The sequence below is a fragment of the Oreochromis niloticus genome, linkage group LG9 (assembly GCF_001858045.2).
Source record: "Oreochromis niloticus isolate F11D_XX linkage group LG9, O_niloticus_UMD_NMBU, whole genome shotgun sequence".
Taxonomy (NCBI): domain Eukaryota; kingdom Metazoa; phylum Chordata; class Actinopteri; order Cichliformes; family Cichlidae; genus Oreochromis; species Oreochromis niloticus.
The window spans coordinates 31500035-31518556 of NC_031974.2; the positions used below are offsets into that span (position 1 = coordinate 31500035).

Sequence of the window (18522 nt, forward strand, 5' to 3'; positions counted from 1 at the left end):
TGCTAAAGAAGATCATTTAAAAAAGTGTTTGTTTTTTTTTATTTTTATGTACTTTTTCTCAGAACTGTTTCAAGCACCTTGAAGCAACTGTTGCCATTTGGTCCTGTATAAATACAACTGAACTGAATTGAATTGTAATACACAGACACAAGATCAAAGTATTGACTGTGGTGAGATATCTCTTTAATTTACACAAACCAGTGTTGTGTTTTTTGTAATTTCATCATGTTTTTTTCTTCTTCTTCTTCTTCTTAAATTTTTCTTAGATGTTTTGTAGAATTCAACTTAAAACCTATAAAGCATGTCATTTTACCAAAAGAGTGAGAACCACGAGGCAGAATTGTGCATATAGTTGTATAGGTGTAATAAAAATACAGCTAAAAAAGAGTGCGACACAGTTCTTGGCACTATGTGTACAAGCAACCAGCGCTGTCCTTTTTCCGGCGAGGACAATCTCAGTTCACCTGACACTTGCAAGAAGAGCTTCTCTGATAAATTAGTCACATGATAATTCCAAAAGTTTTCCCCACCAACAGTCCAAGCTGATGAAACTGCGTCACGGTTTTGTCAATTCCCCTAAAATCCTAAATGTCCCAGACTTCAGTGGCCATCACAGGGAGGATGTTCGAGTGGTTCATAATCCTGCCAGCACATGAATGCATAATGAGGCTGGTGCTGCTTCGGTAGGATGCACTGTCGAGCAATATAACCAGGCAAAGTATGAAACACACACACACACACACACACGCACACACACATTTCATTTTGGGGTAGTCCAGCCCTGTGGAGTTTTCAGCATCATGCTATTAGTCTTATTTACTTTTAATGTGACAGAGACCGAGAGCGGCACACCACAGCCTTTTATTACAAAGCCTTGAGAAATTGGGGGTCATACATCACTCTCCCTCTCTTCCCTCTCTCTCTGTCTATCCCCTGCATTGTTTCTCCCTATATCCATCTATCAATTCATGCTCCTTTCAAAGCAGACAGGATGCATTGTCTTAAGTTCACATATGGCAGAAAGCAGCCTCCTCTCCAACCCTCCCCTCTTATCTGTCTCCATTTTCCACTATAATTCACTTAAAGGTGGCATCTCCAAGTCGACAAATGGAAGAGATTTAATTGGAAAGGGTTATGGGGAAGGTGGGGCTGTTTATTGTCTGCAGTGGTAGCTGAAGGAGAGACATCCACTGATAGAGATAGAGGGACTGACTTTGCACAACACACTGGCAACAGACACAGATTCTCTTTCTGGAGGGGAGCTGCTATGAAAACACGAGCTCCTCTAACATATGAAATGCAGCTGAGGAAGTACCAAAAGCTACCAAGTGTGGCTGATTTTTTTTAATGTTAAAATAAACTTTTGCAGGTATCGTGAGGTATCTTGGTAGGGAAGAGTCTTTATTTATTGCCCATCAGCACTCCCCACCATTACTGACAAGAGCAATCAGGACAAGAATCAATGAAATGGCATTAAAGGCACTCACCTGCTCCTTCTACACTTGGAGGTGGAGAGGTGAGTACGACCAACCTGTGTCAGTTGGACCCCAATGTCATCCTTCCTGCTCTTTCTTCCTCCAGTGATTTCCAGAGTATTTCCCCTGGAGGACAGCATAAGAGAGCCCACAGCATTCTGGGAAACTGAGTTCCATTTGTGAGCAAAGGAGCTAACCCATTGCAGCTAACTCATTTTTTAATTCATCATTCAAACAATGTAGAAAAAATCTGACAACCCCGCTTCCTCAGCTAAAATCCAAACATCAATAGAGAGGTCAGTTCACTTACCGTATCTTAATGTAAACAGGCACATTTGACCCGTTTATCAAAATCACCCAGGGTATTAACCCTGACTTGTCCTGTCTGACTTCAGCACTAAGTCAGACATTATGAAAATAAGAACAGAACGACACTAACCCCTGGATGATTTCACGGTCACTACATCAACCCAAATTTGGATGCCAAGGTAATCTGTCTCATAAAAAGAAGTCAAGAAAAAAGGTCAAGAAAACAAGTTTCAACAACGTTTAAACAGATTTCTCCCATTGTAATTTAAAATGTGTACTTAAAAATGTTTTCAAATCAATAGTTCTTTAGCAAGTGTGAGGCAGACCACTTGAGGGTGCTTTTATTCAATCGGTGACTGCAAGTGAAGCTTGATTAATTCTTCCACCAGTGTGATCAAACCTTAAGCCTCAGTTGTTAATGTCCTTAAACTGTATTTAGGGATGTTTTTTCCTGTAAGCTAGCGTTCACGAATGGATGAAGGTAGCTGTGTTGGAGGCTAATATTAACATTAATTATATTGATCTACATTACATTTTGTTATGTGAGTGGATTTTACACCCATTTTCATGCTTTCATTTACATTATCTAAGTTTAATTATATGCTAATACTAATTTAAAATGATGCTGAAGCAGACATGCTTCAGACATGCTTTACACTTTGATGAGTTAAACCTTACATACAAACAGAGACATTGTTTGTTTTTGCAGCTAAAGCGTTTAAGTTTTCACTTTTGATGTTTCAAAGACTGCACAGTCCTTTCTATCTGCTGTACTGTTTGTATGTGTTGTAGAACAATAAGTCATCCAGAGTAGAGCTGGGCGATATAAGATTTTTTCATATCACGATACATTTTTTTCCTTTCAGGCGATAACGATATATATCACGATATAAGCCAAATAACTATATTTGTAAGATTTAAATGTGCTGTTGCTCACAAGTAAAATGTGAAATAATTAGCAGCTTATTTTAATTAAAATATTTATTTCCCATAATAAGTTCAACAGGGTAGATGTACTTAAGGAACATGAGACTTCAGTTTCAGATAAATAAAGGCAAATATTGCAAACTACCCAAAAGGCAGCCGCTAAAGAGTTTAAGTTTCTAAATAGAACAAACAAAACAGACCACTAAATTGTCAATTCCACTTAGAAACAAAATATTAATTCTAAAAATAAATCTTAAGTCGTTTTACAGAAGAACAGACAAAATTGACTAACTTTTGTCAATATCAAATAAACTGAGAACTAAAAGGAAATTCTCAATCTCTCCTTGTTGTATAGCTTAGCTTTTTAAACAGTTTTAACAGTTACTTTAGTCTGACAAAAGCCGAATGACGAATTAGCACTTTAGTGTACTGCAAACCACTCCCATAAATATTTTCCAGCATTAATACTGAGCCTGTCAGGATGGCTCAGTATTTCCCCAAATATCCTATTCCTAAAACCAGAGGCTGCAAACTGTCACATTCACCATTTCTCTTGCAATTAATTTGTAATTTATTAAAAGGATTTGCAACAGGGACGCAACAGCAGTTTTGTTTTAATATTATTTTGCTCCAAGGCCCGAGTTAATTTAGCAGCTAGTGTCAAGCAAAATGCAGTCAGGATGTGAACTACACACAAGTCAGAGGGAGCTGGCTCCTATTAATAAGACACAAACTTCCCTGAAAGCATAATCTGCTAATTTCTGAGGAGTCTCACCACTGATTTCTATTTTTTTGTATCTTCATCAGTATAGATCATGAATATAATTATTGCTAGTCTGTGAGTGTCACATCTGCTGTGTCCTGTACACTCTGTCCAGACAGCTCACTCACCTAAATCACAGAGTATGTCCTGTAGTGTGAACATGGACTTGTTACAAAGGAAAACTGTGGAAAATAACCACTAAAGTGGGGGCCCTCTGCCACTTGGTAATGCCTTTAAAATTATGAACAGAATCAGTGCCAATAAAAAAACAAACTGGGATTAAGGTTTTCTGTTATATTACCACCCTGACAACCAAGGAAAAACAGGCTCTTTCAGTTTAACTTGTTTTGTCCACTACATTGGACAAAATGAATAAACTGGGTCTCAGGAGGATAAGGATTTGAGCTATGATTTGAGTTTGAGGATGTTGTTTTGTAATATAAATGTATTAAATCAAGGTCCTTACCAGAAAATGTAACAAATATGTGAGACAGAGTGGAGCTCTCATTGGTATGGGGGTTTGGGAGTGTATTTGCACAGCCTGCTGTGTGCATGTCCTTGAAAGCTTCACCCAAAAGATGCTTTCCACGTTCATGCAAACAGTCCCTCACATGCATTTATGTTTTCAGGTGACAAGAATACACACACTCACACACACACACACAAACAGCCCCTGCAGGTCCCTTAAGACTTCTTATCAGACCTGATGGAAATATCTTTCCTTCCAATAAATCCTCATAAATAGATAAACCAATCTCTATTAAGAGGTCCTGCTTGATGGCAAGAGTCCAGCAGATAACGTGTCGTCTTACAGAGGCAGTCTGTTTTATGATCAGAGGTCATTTACATTGTCCATGTGCAGTTGCCAGATCAGAAAATGGTGCTGTGCATGTTAAACAGCACACTGTTTGCCTCCATAGAGTGTGGTGTTTACAAGCAGGACTGGCCACCAGTGATGCCTACAAACTGGCATTCAAGGACAGCTGCCAGTGGATATGATTTGTTTTGCAGCCTTGCAGTGACTTGAAGAAATGCTGAAATTTAAGTCTAAAATCATGCTGGTCTACTTTTTTTTTCTTCATTTTTACAGGGAATACACCGAGTTTACTCATTCCCGTCATTGTGTTCACTTACAAGGGCACAGAAAGTGTCCTCCAAAATTGTTGAGGAATTATACTAGCCCCAAAGAAAAATGGTAAAACTTTTCATGCAAGAATCCAATGATGGCACTTTCACTGTGAAACTGAAGGGAAGGACACAACATGAATACATGTATAATTAAACTCAAGACAATGCTCTCACACATTTGATTCAGTTGAGTTTCCTTTATATAGCGTCACATCACAACAACTGTGATCTCAAGGTGCAGACCTTTGTAAGGTGAAGACCTAAAATATTAGAGAGAATACCCGAAGAATAAGAAGACCCCATATGAGTAAGAAACTGGGAAGGATAGACTGTAGACTGTTCTACACTCTTTCTTGTGCATTTGTTTTTTATAGTGTCTGAATTATTTTCAGAAATGTTAACATTTGTGTTAGCAAATACAGAGAATTGTGCACCCTTGAGCTTTTGAGCTGGCTACTTCACAGGCAGTTTATGTCAGAAAGAAATTGCGTTAATATTCCCGTTATGTTCTGAACTAACAGTTTTGCATTGTTCCAGACTTGATTGCAGTACCTTTCACTGATAGGACTTAAAACCTAGCAGAACTTGGAGTTGAATTAACTGCATATGTTTTGGCCACAATTTATTATTTTAACTCAGCAATGCTACATACCTTTGCTTTAACTGCTAGAGTGAATATATTTTCTTTAATTTTAGTAGACACAGTACATAAAAAACCATTACAAAAAAAATCCTTGAGAGCTTGCATCTAAAGGCACTCCTGAACTGTAAAACTTCACATTTACTGTGGCTTAAAAGCTTTCACCTCTTGTCTGTGAAGGTGTTTTTAATTCTGTCAAACTCTGATTTCAAACCTTTGAACTGTGGTTTTCTGTGTAGAGCTGAACATTCATTTTTCATCCTTTTAAATACATAATTTATTCTATATATGATGGTGCAGTTAAAAAACAAATCTTCTATGACACATGGGTTATATAGTGATAATTAATGTAGGCATAGTATGTCAGCTCCACAGAATGTCTGAGAGGAGGCAACGTCCCTTCATACATAGCCTACATTCAGTGACTGCATGCAGCTATAATATGTTGTGTCAGATTGTCAATACAAAAATCATGTCACATCGTATATGTCATTGGGCCAAATTTTCTCTCAAGGCGAAAAACAGAGTTTGACATCAGAGGTAACTGGTGGTCTGAGAGCAATTAGAGCAAATGTTGTTCATAACTCACCAAGGATAATCTGAAGTGAAGTCATAAATGGGTCATTCCATTATTTCTCTATAGAGATAGAAACTCCAAACATGGCCAAAGGAGCTAAAGCTGAGATGGAACTGGCAGCTAACCAGTGCTAACTGTGGGGATTGTAACAAAGACATTAGCAATGTCTACAGCCTTCCTTCACAGTTATTTTAATTCAGCTTACTGTTCGGCTTCACTGCAATAAACCAAACTATTGTAAAGACACAAAGAAAAAAAATTGATGTTTTGTGTCTACACCAATAAACCCAATTGTAGCCCAATTCTAAAAAAGAAATGATGTTTAAAATGTAAACAGAAACAGAATGCAATGATTTACAAATCTTTTAAATGCATATGTTATTGATAATAGAGCACAGAAAACATAAAATGTTTAAACTGAGATAATGTACCATTTAAAAAAAAAAGAAATAAGGTTTTGAATTTGAAGGCAGCAAAATATCTCAGTAACGTCAGGATTGGAGGAACTGCTGAGAGTAACTGGCAGCAGGCCAGTAACATGTCTGAAGAGAAAAAAAAAGAAAGAGAAACAGAATTTGTCAAGTAACGATGGGCATTCTCAAAAATAAAGACCATTGTAAACACTGCAGGTTAAAGCTCTGTCATTTATTGAAGTACGAGTGGGCCAAAATTCGTCCACAGCTCTGTAAAATACTCACTGCCAGTTATCACAATGCTGTAGTTATTGCTGCTAAGCAGGGCCGTGCAGAGATGTTTAAAGGAGCGGGTGCTCAAAGTTAAAAAGGGGCACATTGAACCAGGCTAACAACAACACGCATTCATCAAGAATCTAATATGGGATCGCATCATACTATACCACTGTTGTGAGGTGGCGACAAGGCAAAGCAAACATAGCCTATGTTTTACCTGATGGGATACAATGTTGCTGTTGAGGGATTTCTGCTGCTCCTGCTGCTGATAGTGCTGGAGGGCAGGGCTGTGTTGATCTGAGACTGTAGACACTAAAAAGTCCATAGGAGAGATGGTAGCTGATTAAACAATTGTTATGAAATAATAACAAAATGCAAAGATTGGTGACAGCGCTTGGAACCTGTCAATGGAAAATTGTACTTAGTAGTCAGTATAATCTTTTAATGATATAAGTTTCCATATATGCTTAGAGGTGTATAATCGATTGTGTAGTGATAGGGTGTGTGATCTTTAGTAGGCTGCAAAAGGCTTTGTGTGCATTCCAGGGTGTTCTGGCATTCAAACCCACATCCTGGGAGCATGGGAAAAGGGCATACCTTCTCTTATTATTTTATGATAGGATAAACGTATCTATGTCTGTTTTACTCTAAGTGCCTTTTGTTTAGATGAACTGTTGGACTTCCAGACCAGCAGGTTTAGGGAAGTCTTTATGGGGTCACACTCTGACCCCACACACACACACACACACACATACACACACACACACACACATACACTCACCCAATGATGTATAAATAAAGACCAGGGCAGTGGCACGGTGTGAGTCTCAGAGCCGAGTACTGTGACTGCCCTTGCTTGCAAGTAACTAACTGCAGTGTGTGTTTCTCCTCTCTGATTCGAAGCTGAAGAAGTGTCTTAGAATACATCTCTTGACATTTGTTTTGGTCCTTCGAGCCGGATCAAAAACATCAGAACTGTTTTCTGTGACTCTGTTCCAAGATCTGGCGGACTGATTCCTGACGCCGTGGGGAGCCAGCACCGAAGTCTGAGCACAGCCCTCTTAGACGAGGCCGAAAAGACCCAGACCGTGAATTCAGATTCGGGCCGGTGTTCTTAGTCTGGTCCACGGCGGTGGGATTCAGTCTGACGATCCGAATCACCAGTAAGACGTCTGAGGGTGAGAAACACTATTTTGATATATAAAACGGCCGCAAAGGTTTGAAGAAACGCGTAAAGTAGGTTAGGATTCGCCGTAACGAACCGAATTAGACTTAGGTTTTAGAGGTAGCCGTAATTACTTCGTAACAAATTGTAAAAGCGTGCAAATGTCTATGTGTATGTGTGTCTGGAAGTTGGGTTGATGCAGATGAAAAAATGAGTGTGAATGTGCCTGACGTCGCAGTGTGTGTGTGTGCGCTGTGTAAAAGTAACTTTTAAACCTCCAATTGTGAGAGCAGTGATTCTGCAGGTCACTATGCACAAAAAAAAAAAAAAGAGAGTACAAAAGAGACTAAATTTACATTGTAGATGAAAAATAATCATAGAGAAAAGGTTTTGTGTTTATCAGCCAAGAACAACTACAATCTCATTTTCTGCTTTTAAGAAAGGAGAGTTCAAAAAAAAAAAAAAGAGAGAGATGTGTGTTGGTTAAGCAGTGATGATAATAATGAAAATGTCTTAGTTTTGTCACTTTCAGATGAAAAAGCAGACCTGAATCAATTTTCCACATGCAGCGGTCGGAAGAAAGTTATAGTTTAACATTATTGGAAACGTTCAGGCCAAGTTTCTGGCTGACTTATTAACAGCACCATGTGTCCCTCAACCTCACAAGCGAGCTCTCACTCCTCCCTGAAGACAAGGAATGCAGTTCCAAAGAGCAATAACATGGCAGATAAAGAGATAGCAGCAAAGTCCTGAGCAAAGATTCCCAGCAAGCAGCAGTAGTGTGGACAAACAGCATCGGAGAAGAAAAACAAACCCATCATCCTGACTGATTGGATGAATGGCACTGTGTTTCCAACAAGCTGCAACGTCACTGTGCATGTGAAAAGAACGTTTGAGGAGAACTGAGGAGACTGTTGGAGTTTGACATTTGCCACTTTCGGAGTAAAATGGCAAGAAGAGACAGTGGAACACAGGACAAAGCTGAAAGAGAACTGCCGGCTGTTGGACTGTTGAAGTGGGAGAGGACAACAGAGTGAGGGGAGGTAAGAACACAGAGGAAAGCTGTTGTTTAATGTGGGAAATCAAAATTTGGGTTAGCAAACCTGGGGAAAAGAAAACTGATTGCTTAAGTGGAAAATTGTGAAGGAATCTGAAACACTGCAAAACGAAACATACAAAATCACACACACAAACATTAACCCTACTAACACAAACACAAGAGAGCCCATGAAGATTAGACAACATCTTAAGCATGTGAGTCTGTTTATCATCTTGTCCAAGTCACTTCGTGTGATGAGAAGTGATGCAAACACCGGTGGACTCATAGCACATTAGTTACAAAATGATCAAATAATAGCAGAGAAGTGTGTAGGAAAGGCAGCTTTAAGAACAGGCCCTGCTGGAGATGCAGCTCCACAGACATCTATTAAACCTGCCTAATAACACAAACACACAGGCAATGAAAATCAGCTTGTTCTCTCTCATCAGTGTTAAAATAGTGTCAATTTAACAGACACTTGTTATCTGACAATTGACTCTCTAGGTTGCAAGACAACAGTTTAATTTTTGTGGGAAAAAGATTCTGGTTTGAACAACCAGTGATCAGACAATAAATTTGGTTGGTAATATAATAAATTGGGAGATGCTTTCTGCCTGATTGATGCAGCACAAGTAATTTACTGTATGAGCGAAATTCTATTTTTGTGATAATATTTTGAACATGCATTTCTGTTGTCCTGTCATCTTAGTGGGTTAATAGCTGATACGCAAATTAGTTGATGGTTCTTAGATTAATGAAAGGTGATTGAATTCCAGTACGAGTGAATGGGATGTGTTGGAGTGGAGACTCTAAAACACTGAGTTTCCTGTTTTGATGTGCACGTGAATCCTGTACCTAGATACACAACTCTGAATACGTCAGAACAAACTTCTTTTGTGAAATGCATGACAACATGTCACATGTTTTGTGATGACGGGGAAAGAGGAAAACTGAATAAGATGGGTCTGTGGCCTAAATGAGTAAAAAGTACAGATCAAATTCATAGCTAATAAGACATTAGGGTTATGTTGTGTGTTGTGCGGCTGATGGTTGGTTTGGAGTTTATCTAGCTGATGATTTTTCTTTTGTTGTGAAGTTGAGCCTGCCAATTAGCATGATGGTATGATAAATCATGCCAATAGTATGATTTATCCTCCTGAGATGAGGAGCATGTGTCATGACTTAACAAGTTTTATTTTGATACTTTCACAGTGCACTGAAAGTTTTGTTTGATAATCTCTGTTTGAGCAGATCTGCACGATTAGAACAGAAGCGCTATACAACACGTCGTCGAGAAAATTGTTGCAAGTGAGTTTCTCCACATTAAAATGGGCTCAGGAGAAAGTCACTTATCTGGGACAATTAGAAAATAGGTCCCTGCCAAAAAGGATTCAGCGAGGTAATCCGATCTAAAGTTTTTCTTTTTCTTTTTGAAATGACGTCAATTTGCTGAGAGTGGGAACGAAATGCGATGATAGGTTCCACTATCAGCAAAGAAAGAATGAATGAATGCATGAATGAATGAGTGAAAGAGAAGAAAAAACTGACTGACTGGTAAAAGCTGACAAAAGCTGACAAGACTTGACCACTACTCAAGGTTAACCTCCACCTAGACAGGACAAAAGGGTGGATGAATTTATGTGTGTTTCTTTTTACAGGAGCAGAAAGATGACAGCAACATTCGAGGTTGCGTGATGATTTAACCTTTTAAATGCCACTTTCTGTGTCTGAAAATCTACTAGGGGGTGTTATTCACTACCTTGTGTTGCTCACAGAGGTAACTGTGAAAAAGTGTGTATACACCTGCGCAGCGCTAACATTTGCATTCTCTTTTCTACAGCATTACAGTTCTTCATGTGGTTTGATCATGTGATTTATACCAGGACAGCTGGTTGATGTTTTTTTCTGCTACAGGATTTCTGGGTTTATGTGTGAAGAAAACTGTGTTTACAGGTTATGAGTTGGTGATGCTGTTAAACTGTGTTGTTGGGAAAATGTGAAGGTTACTTTGACGATGTGAAAATAACATGTGAGAAATTTCCTGTGTTGAAACTAGTGTCACTTCTTTTCACAGCTATGGATCGCTAACTTTATGGTCTTTTACAGCACCTCTGGAACCTGTCAACTTGTGCCTGACCACCAGGATTGTCCATGTGTTTTGCTAATGTTTGTTTTTCTAAGAGTGCATGTAGAGGATTCAGCAGAAACAGACAAGTGACATAAGAAAGCAAATAAGAGACGCAGTGTTTATGGAATAGTTTAGCATGGGGCTCATTAGCTGGCCACTATTGAGCTCCTAGTTATAGATGAGAGGAGTGACTTTGCTTAAGGGAAGTCACCAATTACATTAATGTTAACTGAGTACATGGGATGATCCATGTCTGAGGCAAATTATGGAAATAATTGTAGTTTATTGATTTGAGAAAACCTGCACATGATACTTGTCCTGCTGATGCTGAATGCTTTATTACTCTTATGATATAATTGTTTATAAGTGTGAAGTTTGATTTTACTTCCAGATCTTGTTTTCCAGGCCATGATGGTATGTATGCAGGCTCCTGGCGGAGCCAGGTTTTAAGCAAACTTAATATGCAAAACACACTAACATCTTTTATTGCAGGGTTACGGAGCTACTCCGGAGCAGACACCCTGATGTTGCCTGGGACGTGATCTAGCTAACCTTTTTCTTTAAGACAGGAATCTAGGTTTGATGAGTTGACTCATGGGAGTGTCCACGCCTCAAGAGGAGGGGTCCAGAATTACATGAATTACATGAAACTATGTTTTCTGTGTTTTCTAAACTATGTTTTTTATTTTTGCAGTGATTTGTGTGATTAACAGTTCATTTACGGGTATTAAACCTATGCAAGTGGTGTATCCATGTTCAGATGAGGTTTTGATGGCCTATAAGTGAAGTTCACTGAACTAAATAATGTGGGTTGATGATGGTTTACATGCTTTCCAAATAGAGGTTTTTCCTCCTAGCAAGGAAATACAGGTGCAGCAGTCAGAGTGTTGCTGAAAGAAATCTCCTGAGAAATCTTCAGAGGCCCAGTGAGAAGCAAGAACCATTCCAGGCATAGCTGACAGCCCAGCAGTGGTTGAGGTCAAAGGTCGAGCTGTTTGGGGCCCATCATGAGATAAGACTTTGGAGCCACAGCAAGGACCACGAAGCTGCGTTGGAATGAGAGCTGTGCCAAGGGGGATTTCCAGAGGCCAACAGAGGAGATTGTGGATGACAGACGGGCACCTGAAGGACCAAGGTGTACATAATAAGCTAATACTCCTGTGTGCTATAGACTACAGTGTACACTGTACACCTACTTATTGGTTTTGTCACATCAGTCTGTGTTTCTGAGTTAATTTGTGTTTCTCCTACAGTTCCAGACCGCAAAAAATGCACGTGCTCTTTATGAGCTCATTCCCGGCTCGTAACCAGCGTGCTCTGCCGTCAAGGGCGATCATTGGTTAATGGTCATCATGTGACTGATGCAAGCCAGATCCTTTTATTTAGCAAAACTGTGATTAATAGTTAAATATTATTGTTGAGGGGCACAGACAGGACTCCGCACGTGCACACACATTTAAAAAAAAAAAAAATTAATAAAAAAAAAAATTGCCTCAACAAAAGGGCACTTTGGTCACCCATTAGGAAAGGGGTGGGTGCTCAAGCCCCTCCCGCCACCCCCTCTGCACGGTCCTGCTGCTAAGGGTGGCCCAACCCGTTATTAGGTTTAGGGGACAATCACTTTTTCACACAGAGCCAAGTAGGTAGGTTTGGACTTTTTTCCCTTAATAATAAAAAACACCTTCATTAGGAAACTGCATTTTGTGTTTACTTGTGCTATCTTTGGCTAATATTTCAAATTGTTTGGTGATCTGAAACATTTAGATGTAAGAAAAATACAAAAAAACCTAGGAAATCAGGAAGGAGGCAAACACTTTTTCACACCACTGTACAAAGTGTGGACACACAGAATGACTAATGTGAAATTCTAGCTTCAAGTATTTTTTTAAATATATTTTTTGGAATAATGGTCTGGCGAGCCACGTTCAAGTCATTTTTTTTCTCACAATGAAATTTGAGGCAGGTTGGAACATGAATATCTCAAAAACTATTATAGGTAAAAGCCTGAAATTTCCAGGTAGAGGTAAGTATTATTTCTCAGCTGCAGTGAATAGATCGGAGAAAATAACTGTAGAAAACTAAACAGAAGAAAGAATAGGAGAAATAACAATTTAACATAAACCAGTGACACACTCTGGGGGCTGATCAACCCTGGCAGGGCCTCCTTGGATGAGGGTGTCTAGTGATAATGGCCTAAACACCCGATGAATCCAAGGTCCACTACTGACGATGTGTCCCAAGTCTTAATATGATAATCTAGATCAAATCTCTAACCCCCCCAAAAGTGGCAGATTAGCTTGGATAAAAGACCGAAAGTTGAGGCACACAACGATGTGTGCTGCTGCTAAAGTTTCTGGGCTGCCTTTCCTCATAACAGCCATCCCTCAAGATTCTCGCCATTTAAAGCAATGCATTATCAGGGACTACAACATCTAGTCCTTTTACTGAATCAGAACTCTGGAGTGATCCAGTGACCGCTGCAAAAGGGCAGCTGACAATCAGGGAAAGACCAGATGACAGCCTGGAAAGACTGCTGACAGGAGGGTATAGACCCTAATGGGGCTGGTGTGGGTTAGCGCCTCATATCAGCAGGACCCAGCGCTTTTTAGCGTACTTGGGTACACCCAATATTGCTACAGAAATCTCAAAGGAGAAGATACCCCTAGGGTCTGCGAGAGCAGGGCCGGAAGAAGACCCTTTCCTGATGGATTTAATGGCAATGAACCACGGGATGGTACCAATGATGAATAGATCAATCAGCATTGCAAATAATGCACCATCAATGATGGTAGGAAAGAAGCTGCAGAACTGCATTTGTGGCTGGTCAAAACTAACAACTCACATGGGCCTTAAAATCCACCAAGGCAGGAAGAAGTGCCTCAGCGTGTCACGGCCCTGGGTCATGCAACCCAGTATGTTGAGTTTTTTGGTGTTTTGTTATTCTTTTAGTCTAGTTTTCATTTCAGCTTATTTAGTTTCATTTCTGCCATGTTTTGTGTCTAAGTTTTCCTTGGTTGTAAGATTCAAGTCATGGCCGTGTCTTATGTTTCCTGTTTCATTTTGAAAGAGCTTGGTGTGTTGTATTTAGTTTCACGTGTCCTATGTTAATTGTTGTCAGCCGTGTTTCCCATGTGATCCGACTCCCCTTGATTATTCCTCATGTGTATTTAGTCTGTGTGTTTCCCCTCAGTCAGTGTCGGATCGTCTGTTAACCCCACCACGATTGTCATAGGTTTACTCCGTTGTTTCTCTGTGTTTTCTAGTTTACTCAGTGTTCATAGTTTGTCATAGTTTTTCACTGAGTGTCTCAGCCCTTTTGTAACACAGTGTTCATAGCCTCCTTAGTTTCCCTAGTTGCCTGTTTTTCTTCTGCATCAGCCAATAAAGGCTCGCTTTATTTTTGAAACTACGTTTTGTCTCCACCGTGTCTGCACCTGGGTCTACCTCTTTCCTCACACCGGCGCACCCCGCCGTGACAGTACGATCTGACCAGTATGGACCCAGCGGACACTACTGATGGGATCGGGGAGGAGCTGCAGCGGCTCAGCCGGATCATGACACGCATCTGTGGGTGCGCGGACCCCAGAGTGGTGTCCACTGGGTTGGCGGCCATAGACGCCATCCTTCAGAAGGCGCCACAGCTCCGGCAGTTTCCCCAGCTTTTTGAGGCGTTCGACTCTCTGGCCCCCCTGAAGGAGGAGCTTCGCACCCGCGCGCTGGCTCAGAGAGTGTTGAACGCCGCCTCAGCACCTACGACTCCGACCCGTAAACGGTTGTTGTTGTCGTCGCCGCTGCCTCACGAGCCGGAGGCAGTCAGAGTAGGGACACTGAGGCTCACCGCTGCACCGCCATCTTCTCACCGTTCATCGGCTCCCCCGCCTCCGCCACAGTCAAGCTGCACTGAGCAGCACACGGAGATGGTGGAGGCCATAGATTTTGGTGATGATGAGCGGCAGCAGGTGTTACGCGCTTATCGGGAGGAGGAGCTCCGTTGAAAGCCCTGGCTCATTCCAGAGGAGGAACTCTCACCTGTTTCACCGCCTCGGACGAGCCGCTTGCCCTCTCCACCCCGCTCGGACTTTACTTCACCTGCCTCTTTTCTGGCGAGGATGTGGGCGGACCACGAGGAGATCACCACCACGTCACCCTCGGCTTCGCTGGCTTCAGCATCCATCGTACCCACTTCCAGAAAGAACCGGCGTCAGCGCCGCCGTCGCACCGCGCTACCCTCGGGGGTGAGTGACTGTGTGTCTGTGTCTCACGATCCTCCTATAGTGAAGAGCGAGATGTGTATTGATTCACCGGGCCTGGAAACTATAACTGAATTGTGTTCTGAGACTGGAAGTACAGTGTTTAGTTGTTTAGAAAAACCTACTACGGAAATCATGGAGTTCGACCTCTGTGAGCGGCAGCAAGCAGCTCGCGCCCACCTGGAGGAGGAGCTCCGGGGAAAGCCGTGGCTCACCCCCGATTGTCAGCACATCTTTCGGGGAACACGCCTGGCTCTCGGGGGCCCTCGGAGCTGCCAGGGTCTGCCACCCCTCACTCCCCCAACAGCCAATGCTTCTGCCTCAGTGGTTTCTTCAAAGAAGAGGCGACGTCAACGTCGCTGCAGCACCGCGCGGCAGCTGGAGGTTGGTGGAACTCTTGGTGGAACTCTCAGACTCCGTTAATAATAGAGGTTAGTGACAATCTGTCGCCTCAAAGTTTTCCTAAGTTGCAGGAATGTGACTGTCTTGAGGGATCGGCAGACGCTCCAGAGATAAAGACAATTTCTACATGTGCTGGGGAAGCGATAGCGACCCAGTGCTCCTCAACACCACCCATTCTCTTAATAAATGATGAAAGTGTTGCTCAAGAACTCATGTTTGGTGTGAAGGGTGGTGATATAACCTCTGGTCATGAGTGGTGTGACTTAAATAATGACACCCTGTCTGTACCTGGTGGTCGACCTGACTGTTCCTTAGCTCATTCATCTTGTGACTCTAATACTTGTTATGAATTGTGTAAGATCAAATTATTGTGTAAACCAGAGGAAAACAATTCAAAGCGACCTCTGAGTGATGCTCTCCCTCCTGTACTCAACAAGCACAATTCGCCTGAGTTTTGTGTTTCTGGTCAAGAGAACAGTAATGGCAATGTGGTCTGTGTTCTGAACCCTAAAAGTGAATTGTGCCCCCCAGAAGAAGGAGATGGGGGACACATGTCTGAACCATGTAGCTCCAGCTCCCCTCAGGGCGCAGTGAATGCTGAGGCTGAGATCTGGGCCTCCGATACTGTCTCTAATGATCATGTTTTACCTTCAGTTTGTGTAAATTTGGAATCATGCTCTTTTGTTTCTTCTAAATCATTTCAGGATGGGGTGTTGGTTGGGAGTACTACTGACTTAGTGAGCTCACAGTCTGCACCACCACTGGCAGCCACAGGTCTTTTAAACACAGTGTCAGCTGCACCTCCCTTCATAGGTGACTCAGAGTCTCTGTCTAAGTCAGCTTCTGGTGGGGGGCTAGCTGGGGAATGCAGGACTGAGACTGCTAAATATCAGGCCGAGCCCCATGATTCCTGTCAGTCAGAGCATAATGAGGCTTCAATCCCCTCTGACAGCGTCACTTTTGAGTTGTTAGTGACTAATGTGGTTACTGTTAAAGCTAATGGCTCTGTCAAACCAATCACAGAAGAGTTTATTCAGACTCTTGGCATTAACCTAGTGCCAGCCTCCCCATCCGAAGTAAGTGTAACTGCTGTAGGTGTAGCCACAGACTCTAATCAGGTTACATGTCCACCACATGACTGCAAAATGAACGTGAATGAGTCTTCTTTGACCAATGGTGCCGAATTGATGGATGTCCGGGAACCTAGCCATGAACAGATGAATCACGTGTCTATGAACAATTCTGTTATAAATGCAGTTCGTGTGGCCGAACTAGCCCCTTTGGTGACTGAAACCCTGTCACAGGTGGAGACTGAAGACACGTCACGTTGTCTCCCTGTGACAGAGAAAATGAACTGTACCGAGAGCCTTAGGGGTCCAACTTTCGAACAGGGTTTTTCCATAACAGTTAATTTGCTTGCTAGGAATGGCATAACTTCTGCTAGAGAGGATGCAGGGACTGTTACTGACTCTGGGCAATATTATGGGGTAGATGCTGCCTGTGTGTCCGAGATTAATCAATGTAATTCTGGTGAGGGTGAGGCAGCCAATCTGAGTTTGTGTTTTTCTGCTTCTGAGTTAAAAGAACCAAAGACTGAGAATGAAGACTCTGACTTTATGTTTGTGAGGGAAAATGAAAACATGAATAACGTTTTCAGGGGCGATCTGGTGGGAAATGAATTGTGCGATGTCACATTAAGTTTTCCAGAGAGTCAGCAGCATCTTTCTTCTGCCAGAGTAACAGCTCAGCCCCCTGTTCAGCTCCCTGTTTTGCCAGGGGGCTCCATAACTGCTCAGCCTGCATCTACTACTGGATGCCCTGGTGTGCCAGCCCTGCACCCCGCTGCATCCCCGCAGCTGCACGCTACGTCAGCTGGAGGGCCCGAGGAGCCCGTCCAGCAACCTGCTTCGTCAGCTGGTGGGCCCGAGGAGCCCGTCCAGCCTCATGCCTCGTCAGCTGGAGGGCCCGAGGAGCCCGTCCAGCAACCTGCTTCGTCAGCTGGAGGGCCCGAGGAGCCCGTCCAGCCTCATGCCTCGTCAGCTGGAGGGCCCGAGGAGCCCGTCCAGCCTCATGCCTCGTCAGCTGGTGGCCCGAGGAGCCCGTCCAGCCTCATGCCTCGTCAGCTGGAGGGCCCGAGGAGCCCGTCCAGCAACCTGCTTCATCAGCTGGAGGGCCCGAGGAGCCCGTCCAGCAACCTGCTTCGTCAGCTGGAGGGCCCGAGGAGCCCGTCCAGCCTCATGCCTCGTCAGCTGGAGGGCCCGAGGAGCCCGTCCAGCATCCTGCTTCGTCAGCTGGAGGGCCCGAGGAGCCCGTCCAGCCTCATGCCTCGTCAGCTGGAGGCCCGAGGAACCCGTCCAGCCTCATGCCTCGTCAGCTGGTGGGCCCGAGGAGCCCGTCCAGCCGCCACCCGCTCAACCACCTGCGGCCCCGCCGTCTGCTTCGCCTATGCCGTCGCCTGGTCCAGCTCCGGTTTCTGCTTCCGCTCCGCCTGGTCCGGCTTCAGCTTTGCCTGGTCCTGCCTCGCCGCCAGCGCCTGCCAAGCTACGTTCACGACTGCGCTTTTGCCGGCCACTTTCCGGGCCACCGGCTGGATGTCATCGCTGGCATGGGCGGCCCCCTGAACTCTTAAGCTGCTGCCATGCCCATTGCAGGCCTCCTGAAAGTTGTCGCCGGAATCGCCGCCGTCCTCCACGCGGCCGCCCTCTGGACCTGCTCAGTTGCCACCGCCACTTCTTCCGTGGTCGTCCCCTGGAGTTATTAACACTAGAATTACTGAGCCTTTTTTCCCTGGTGCAAGTCCCTACTACTAGATTTACTGGCCTGCGCAAATTTGCGTAAATTCCCCCCGACCTTAACACCTCTTGGCACCCCGCTGAGATTTTCACAGGTCTTCAGCTCCATTGTTCTCCTGCTTTTGTTGTGCAAACACACCCTCCCCCAACCCCTAACCATGAGAGATTCAAGTTTTTCCTTCCCTGCAAGGCTACTTTCCTTCCTTACCTGCCTGCATGCCTGTCCATAAACATATAT

At 43.2% G+C, this 18522-nt stretch overlaps 1 protein-coding gene across 1 annotated transcript; it reads left to right on the top strand.

Moving 5' to 3' along the window:
- The first annotated feature begins 15184 nt into the window (after positions 1-15184).
- Positions 15185-18121, top strand: LOC102081990 (uncharacterized). Its single transcript, XM_019355459.1, has 4 exons — positions 15185-15261; positions 15653-16813; positions 17269-17409; positions 17884-18121. Exons 2-4 carry the CDS (start codon positions 15705-15707, stop codon positions 18119-18121), a joined length of 1488 nt encoding a protein of 495 aa, XP_019211004.1. The 5' UTR covers positions 15185-15261; positions 15653-15704.
- Positions 18122-18522: the final 401 nt, after the last annotated feature.